The sequence below is a fragment of the Manacus vitellinus genome, unplaced genomic scaffold (assembly GCF_001715985.3).
Source record: "Manacus vitellinus isolate BGI_N305 unplaced genomic scaffold, ASM171598v3 scaffold_92_pilon, whole genome shotgun sequence".
Lineage (NCBI taxonomy): Eukaryota > Metazoa > Chordata > Aves > Passeriformes > Pipridae > Manacus > Manacus vitellinus.
Window position 1 is genome coordinate 1,372,332 of NW_021940877.1, and position 8,903 is coordinate 1,381,234.

At 41.5% G+C, this 8,903-nt stretch overlaps 1 protein-coding gene across 3 annotated transcripts in view; it reads right to left on the reverse strand.

The window, feature by feature from the left end:
• TMCO4 (transmembrane and coiled-coil domains 4) overlaps positions 1-8,903 on the reverse strand; it is a 36,523-nt gene that overhangs the window by 24,851 nt on the left and 2,769 nt on the right. For 2 of the 3 annotated variants that reach the window (XM_018086313.1, XM_029965214.1), the window contains 3 exons: positions 5,636-5,820; positions 5,077-5,251; positions 904-931 (listed from right to left, as the gene is read on the reverse strand). In XM_018086313.1, the coding sequence (XP_017941802.1) occupies positions 904-931; positions 5,077-5,251; positions 5,636-5,814 (382 nt within the window). In that variant the 5' untranslated portion in view covers positions 5,815-5,820. Of the gene's footprint in view, positions 1-903; positions 932-5,076; positions 5,252-5,635; positions 5,821-8,803; positions 8,865-8,903 lie in introns of all 3 variants that reach the window. The other variant, XM_029965215.1, reaches the window with a different exon arrangement.

Sequence of the window (8,903 nt, forward strand, 5' to 3'; positions counted from 1 at the left end):
ATCTTCATTCCTTCACGATATTTGCCACGTCCTGCAAGTCCAAGCAGGTGTTTTAACAAGTCCATTTCTTGTTTCCTGGCTGCTAAAACACTACTGAGCTCCTTCAGAGGCACTAAGTCAGTGAGGCTTGGAGATATATTTCTATTAAATTCCAGCTTAGCAAAATAAGAAGTTTTGCAATAACTGATTTGTCAATTTTCCACTAAAAATAAAGCAAGAAAGAACAAAACCTGTTTTGTTCTATTTCACTGTTCTGCAGTGCAACAGGCTGATCAGTTTTTTCTTGTGAGAACATGTTAGAACACAGAGATTTAAAAAAATGCAAGCAGTGATAGAAACCAGGCTTCTTTTAGAAATGAACATTTTGTTCAGTGGGCAGTCTTTATTTCATTAATTTTATCAGACCAATTCATGTTATGGATTGCAAACCAGAAAATTGTTTTATGTGTAATATATGAGTAAAATCCCATTTATTTATAATGGGCTTCACATGACACTCTGGAATTTATACCCTGAATTTTTTTTTTTTTTTCATTTTAGGCAACAAGCAGAAAATTTGTTTGGCTGAGATTTTCATAACAGCTTTACTGCCTTCCTAAAGGAAGAGGTCACCTTCTTCCCTGGAACCACTGGAGAAAAACCACCCCACTCCACCATTACTTTACATCTGTTTGCATGTGAAGGTAAGGAGGTGAATAGTTGTTCACTTTTCAATGGGTATTATTAACCATTCCTAATAGTTGTTTTTCCTGAGGGGGATGCAGGGAAGGAGTGTGCTGCTTTTGTCAGAGAGGAAGCTGAGATGAAATAGGGTGGCACCATGAGCTTTTTGAGCTTTTTAAAGTGTCAGATATAAACTCATCTATATTATCTTTACAAAGAACAAATGCTAAGTAAACTTACCATCTCGAAGAGAGAAAGATAAAAGGTCCTAAAAATAAATGAAAAAAAATATTCAAGTTAAAACTGATGATGAAGGCCTGGAGGGATCAAAATAGAGGCATGAAAACCCATCGGACTGATTTAATTACTGAAGCATCTCAGTTCATAAACATGGGAAGCCAGAAAGTTACAATTCAGTGAGGCAGCACAGAGCAAAACCAGTATAAAATTCTCCAAAGGCCAGTACAAAGAGCTGGACAGAAGTAGACAATGCTTGGTATAGCTGAAACATTCCATACTTTTGTTATTAATTATCCTGATCTTACACCAGACTTCCAAGTTTGGAGAAACAGGGCTCTAATCCTCCCTCCCCAATGCCTTCTGCTCCCTATACACTCAAATATACTCACATTTTCAACATGAGTAACGGGTTTAAATGTTCCTCTAATGGACCATTGGCCCCTATTTTCTTCGGCATTCTGGGAATTCATAGCTCTAGGCTGTAAGGCTGAACCAGCATAAAGTTCTTTTGGATTAAGTGCCCACATAGAAAACTCAAAATTTATGGCCCTCTGTCAAGATGGAGGGATTTGACTTCTGTGTTGGCTCTTCAGCATAAAAATACAGAAAAATCAATTCAATGCATAGTTTCTGTGGATAAATCCATGAAAAAGAGGGAAGTGTTTTTACTACTGTGTTCTTTTATTGCCACTGGAAAAATTTTAAGGTCTTTATGTGACTACACTAAGCACTAGCTCAGTGTAGCTGCTTCCCTCTCCTACACACAAATACAGTACAGCTGAATTTTACAGGGAATCCTTCAGCCCTCTGGGAATGCAAAAAAATTCAGCCAAGGATGTAGGAGGCTGCCAAAGAGTTTATGATTATTAGTCCCCTAAGCTCCTAAATACAATTTACATCATAAAACCATCTCTAATCTGAAAGTTCTACACATGAGAAATGTATAATGGAGAACAAACTATCCTTAATCAAGTAGAGGGACAAACTGGACTGTTCCCCAGGACAGTTGGTGGGATTTGCAGGCAATGAACTCTCCCTGACTGAGGCACAGGGAGCTGTGGCTGTGACTCAGGTTCCAGTATCATCTGTGGCACTTCATATCAAACAAACTCAAATAAATCTGGCCTAAGCATATACACACGTGCATTTCAAAAGGTCAGGAGTGCACCCTGGTAATCAGGTGACAAACTGGAACTACTGTTTTTATGGCATCTGTGCCAATTGGCTTCTCAAATTCTCCACTTTAGGCTTTGCACGTACTGCACATGTAGGTAGCTGGAATCCAACCAGAATTGATTAGATTAGTTCACAAGTACTTTGTTTTCCTCCTCTAAGCAGCAGTTATTATAATTCAGTCTTATTTTCAAGTTGATGTTTTGAATCTCCCCGCAAACTCCATGCACAAGACAACACCCACATGATTGAGAAGCCTCTCAAAGAAAGGGAAGCACCCTTTATTTAGTCCTTGTCAGCTTCTTCTGAGTTGCTGCAAGTTCAAAACCCATTTCCTCAACAACAGAGAGCACCGGATCCACATCACAGTGGATGTGCGTGGAAAACCACAGAAAATGGGCATTCTAAGTATGTTCAGAGCAAAAAAAACCATTCATAACAAGAATGTTCAATGTTTTAACACCTATCAACGCTTTTTCACCTCCCTTATTGCATTGCCTTCCCATACCACACCCACAGCCTGTTATGTCTACCGTCCTTTAGGGATTGTTACCAACATCTGCCTGTGTTAGTCATCTGCAATGAAGACAAAAATAACAATCCATAGTCCTCAGATGTTCATTGAATCAAGGGTGAGCTCACCTCTATCTCCTGACTTCAGGATCATCAGCTCCTTAGAGATGAAGGGCCTTCAAAAATGCAGCATTAGTGCCAACAGAGCCAAGCCACTGATCATGCCAAGCAATTAAAGCAGATACTTAATAAATAAACAGTAAATATTGTGTCAGCAGCAGCTGAATACAAACAAACACAAGCACCATAAAGGAACAGATCAATAATTCATAAAGCTTTGTCCCATGGCTTGCGTATTTTCAGGTCAGAAGGAAAAAGCTGATCTCAGCTTTTTACCAATGTTTCTCACATATCAGTGTGTTTTTACAAAGACACACTTTTGCTGCCTTGCTCTACTTAAATCTTTAAGTCTGTTTTTCCTCAGATAAAAGTCAATCCTCTTGTCCATGTAGATTACTGTGTAAGGTATTGATGTTGGGGTATTAGACTGATATTTGTTCCTCATCTTTTCTTTCAGCTGATCAAAGAACTGTTATCTATGGTTTCTGTGTTACACTTGAATCCAGATGGTATCCCCAGTTTTCGCTCCTGCTGACCCAGAGCCACTTTTGTAAAAGCACATGGAGCCCTTATGCAACATAAGCTGTGAGCAAGCAAAAGCTAAATTTCACCTTTAACAAACTCAGCAGCCATGAAGGAAAACTTATCTACATCTAGGGAATCCATCTTGAAGCAGAGAGAATGAGGGAAACACACAAAGGCAGAAAGAACAACTGTAGGTGTATTGATTTTGAGCAAACAACATCAAAACAGGTGCTGTTATTTCAGAAGTTCTGTCCTAAGTCATTAACTAAGCTTAGGATCTGTCGCTGTACTCATACTGTTATAGGACTTCGAACACTGGAGCATTTGGATGTTTGGAGCAGATCTTCTTGTCATGGAAAGCATTGGGACAAATCAAACTCTTATTTTTTTAGTATTAGAAAGTAGGCATTACTTTATTTCAGGGTGCATAGGGGATAGCTCCACCTACATGCACACAACTTTGAAAACTTCTCACTTATTTATACATTTTTAGCAAAGAAATTAATGTTAACTGGTTCTCAATTACATAATTCTCCTCATTAACTAGTATTTGGTCTTCTATTGGTTACTGATTTCTCACTTCTCATGCCAATTAGTCCACACTTTCAGTCTTTTTATTATCTTTTCCCAGATGGGGAGTTTCCAGCACATGATAAATTGTTTTTGTTAGTCTCTTCTTTATATTCTGGTTACTTGGAGGGCCATAAATTTTGGATTCCAGGTGTCCAGTTTTCAGCTCCTCAGGCTTTGTTCACTGAGCATAACTTTAGCAGTTTAGCATAACTTAAAGTTTTGGTGATTTTTCCAATCTCACTCTAACAACACGAGCTGTGAAAAAAAACCCTAAGCTATGTGCTGGCTAAAGTTGGAAATTACACTGCTTATGAGTAATTAAAACAGTTAATTAAGAAGTTAATTAAAACCATTAATTAGAAAAATTAATTAGGAAAGTTATATAATTTCCAACACTCTGAGGCATTTCATGGACTGACTAGGAAACAGGAAAGATGCCAAGGTAGTGGTAGCTGGTCATGGTGACCAAGAAAGTTCACTGCAATCATATCTTCCCTCACTCAGCCCTCTTCTCACATCCATGGTTCTGTCGGGCCGTTGCTCATGGAGAGTGTGATAACCATTATCCAATCAATACCAGAGCACAGCATGCAGGGTGTCTGGCACAGGGTGACACAGCACAGGGTGCCAGGTGACAGTGTCCATGTCCTGTGTGGCACCAGCAGCAGCCTTGTGCCCTCCTCACCCCGCACAGCACAACGTGAGGCTGGATCAGGAGAGATCTTCCCCAGCAAGTGAACGCTGCCCAAATGCTTCACCTCTTTTATCTTTACATTAGCTTTTACAGCAGAACATTATGGAGCAGTCCCAGTCTGACTCTCTCAGTGAGAAAAAATAAAGTCACAATAATTCCTTCTGGTCAAAGCTTCCTCTGGAAATTGTGTATGGTGAAAGGGCTTTTAAACAAGTAAAAATCAGGTTTATCATGTTCAGTGTGCCACTAAAACCTGTAGAAAGCACATATGAATCAAAACCACTGCAATAATAGTCAAAAAGTTTGTCAGTTCTCTGCTCTGTAGAGTGAAACCATCAAAGACACAAAACATTAATGAGCAGAGAGTGACCTTGCCTTGTGTTTAATACTTCCATGAGCTCTTTATGGATAGAGAGACTGACAGTCCCCCCCTACAGCCACTCAGAAACAGATGCCTATCAGAAATACTGATTTTACTCCCCTGTCTGCACAAACAGCACTTCAGCTGCAAACAGACACCTATGATAAATCTCTTTTGCAAAGCAAACAAGAGCAAGGAGAACACATAGACGTACCTGGGTAATGACAGCTGGATTTTCTTCCAAGATGGGGTCCTTCAGCAAAATCTCAGTGAAAGATTCTGTGCCCTCACCTCCTAAGCCACCAGCAAAGGCTGTCATGGCAGGTAGGACAGTGTCGGGCAGGTCCAGCCATTTCACAAAGCCCTCAATAAATTCTGTCCTGAAGGAGCTGTAAAAGCAACAGGAGCAGCTAAGGCTTCACAACTGGATATTTCAAGGCTCTACAACTGGGTATTTTTGGAAGCTTTGAGCAGTCCCTGGTTTCAAACTTTGGTCTGCTACTGTTCACACAAAAATCAAAGCATCAGAAGGAGTCAGCAGAAGGTGAATTGCTAAACAAACAAGGAAACAATCTGAATGGGGCCAGACCTTACTTCAGTACATGCTTTGATGTTAAAGGATGCGATGTGTGCTAAATTATAAAAGTCTTACAGAAGTAAGAGAGAAAAGATCTTCCACTCCCCAAACTTTAGAAGACTCCCCACAGAGTCTGATACCAGCTCTGTTTGAGCTGCCACCTCCCCTGCCCACTCCTTGCTCCCGCATGCAGTACCTTTGCTCGTTTTCAGGGAACAGCCAGGCAAGAGATACACCACAAAGTGCTGCATAGGCAAATCTTCCCAGCTCTCCCAGCTGCTGACCCAGGAGCACACATGGCTCTTTCTCCCCTGCCTGCTCAGCCTCCTTATGCTGTTTTGAAATCCAACCTTTCCACTTCTCTTCCGCAGCCATTTTCACCTGCAAGGTCAAAGAGGAAACAGCTGTAGAAAAAATCCAACAACAAACAGTTGGAAACCAGAGAGCAAAAAGACAAATTGCCTTTGTTTTTTTCACTGTCACACTTGCTGTCAGTATTAAATCAAGTTTGTCCAGGTCCATCTTGTATATCCCCCCCGCCCCCCAACACACTGCTGTGACCAAAGAGGACACTTTCTGTTCACCAGTTCTCAAAAGTTTCACACAAAATGAGCTGCCAATACTTCACACAGCAAAAGGAGAAGTTCCCTTCAAGATGCAAAGAGACTGGGCTCCATTCAGGCATACAATTCACACATTTAGTACAAAAATAACATGAAAGTAAAAGCTCTGCATCTGGTGGAGGGACCAGTACAGCTGCCTGGGAAATAATTTGCCTCTCTCATCTCAGCCCAAATTGTTCCTCTGTTTGTTTTGCTGACAGCATTAGGAAAGTTGAGTTCAGCTGCAGGCCCTGAGAAGGCCTTTAATGTGTCCCATGGACATTGCTGTGCTTTGCTTGTAACATTCTCTCCTCTATTCAACCTGTCACTGCTTTTCCCCTAAAAATAAGGTCCCTGCACCACACGGACCTTGAGCTGGGCCAAATATTATTGTTTTAGAGTGTAGATGTGCACATTTCCAACCAAAGGGTTTCCAGTGTTCCTCTAATGGTACCAGCAGCTGAGATGACTTACCTCAGACAAAGGTGACAACAGCTCATTTCACAACTCAACCTGGGTAACAACCTGCTCCAAAGATCACTTCCATCACTTGAAATTTTTACTGATTTCAATTGGTTTCTAGGGGGACCATATCACCTATTTCATTATATACTTCATATTTAAATGCTTCCTTTCTTCCACATCCTGACTAAATAGGAATGAGGAGCCTACAATACTACAGCCTACTCTCAGAGGATGCAGACATCATTTATGGATAGATTTAGAGTCCTAAAAGTCAGAAATGCAACAGGAGCAGCTCTTTTTAAAGAGATTTTATTATCTGCGTGCCATCTGTCATGGTCCTCCAGGAAAGGTGTCTGTCCTGCACTCCAGCTCAGAAATTTATTGGAGGTGATTTGTATTTCTCAAGGCTTGCACAGTTTAACTGCTGCTGTGTAAATGCAAGAAAAACTCATCACTGAAGGGCCGATGGTTATTGTAACTCACACCTCTTTCCCTGGGAGAGCTCAGCCCAACACACTCCTGGTGCTGCCTCTGGCTCCAGCACACGGGGCTAGGGCATTTCCATGTGTTTCCATGAAAACATCACATTCTAGCACAAAATTCACAGGAATAAACTAACTGCTATTTCCAAATCAACCAGAGAAAGGAAGGGCCAGGTTATACTTCCCTGGGGAAAGCAGGGGCCTGGGATCAATCCCGGCCTGCCACACCCACTCCAGTACCAACCACACCACACACCAGTGTGGACACTCACTGAACCCCAGCTGTGAACATACCTTCAGCTTTCCAGGACTTGCTTATCCCAAGACTGTTCTATTACCACAGGAGCTCCAAACGCTCCTCTATTGGACCCCGGAAATTCATCTCTCACTAGGCTCTGATCTTCCTAAAACATCCAAACTTTCAGACCAATTTTCCCAGGAATAATTCAATGCTAAAATCCTGGTAATTTTAAAACTACTTGGCATGTCTGCTCACCTCTGGACACGTTATGGGAAAGAGCATTGAAAATAAAATCGTCTTCTCTAAGACATTTATTGACTTCTTAACTCAGGCTCATACAAGAAATGAAGCAGCTAAAAAGGATCCATGAGCAGTACAACTGTTTAACCTAATTTCCCAATAATAACATAAAACATGGAGCAGTAATGGCAACAGTGGCTTCTGACATGTAACAAATAAATCAGTAATGAGCATCTAAAATACCCAGAGAAAGCTTCTGGAAGACATTGCTCTGAAGATGCTCAGATCAGTACCCTCAATGTGTTTCTCTCAACACAGGTATCTATTTCCTCATAATTACCTAGGAAAAAAATGGGCTTGGATTTTCAGACATGCAGAGTAAAAAGAAGGGCAACATGCGATTTACTAATGAAAACGTGGGCCAAGAAGTTTTGCCACTAGTCCAAGATAAGGCAATTGAGAGGTAGAAACATATCCCAAAAGTTATTTACGGCTCATGGCACTGGAATTCACATCCCTGCCTCGAACAATGGAATTTAGCAATCAACAGCATTGCCATAATCTGAACTGTCACTTGAAAGAGAATTTTGTTATCACTTCCAGCATTCACTTTTCACACAAAACCCTTTGTCTTCTTGAGAAAAAAACATATTTTATACAGCAGCTCATACAATCCTGTTTGGAAAGCAGAAAGATAATTCTTTTGGGGATCTAAAGCTGTACAATACACGTGTTTTCTACTGCTGGAAGAAGAAACAGAGAGATGGTGGCATTGTGTTCGTCCTAAACTACGACAACAGTGACCAAAGCACTGGCATGATCACCTCCAACACCCTCAAAAGTTAATGAGGCATCTCATTAACTTCAGAGAGGTAGTTGTAGATAATTATTCAGACGGGGCTGTCCAAAAAGTCCTGTATGAGGTACGCTGGGGAACAGCACAGCCCAACTGTGGTTACACATCGCACACAATGCTGTGGAAACATGTCGGCAGATGAGGTTTTTTGGGGACTAGCACAGGGCTCCAGAGCTGACACAGAGGGAGCACCTTGGCCTCTGCTTTTAATCCATAGATCTGAGGTATGAACACGGAATACAGTTCAGTCCTGTCTCAATGCAATGACACGAATGCGATATGGATGGCCACAAAGATCAGGGGCAGAGGTGATGGGGGACTTGGAAAAGCCAAAAGTTTAAGTAGTTGCAGAACTAAGCGTGTTTAATTCGGTTAATCCAGAGGTTTGCACAGCAGCGACGGAGAAGCAATGTCCTCACACCGAAGTGGGCAAAGCTGCAGAGAGGGAACAGCAGAGGAAAGAGTGTGAGGGAACCACCTCAGCTGGGAAAGCTGTGAGGGCAGACACATCCACAGCTGCCAGTCCTTGTGTCTGAAACCTCTGTTGAGAGAACGCGGGCACATTTTTAGAAAGCAAG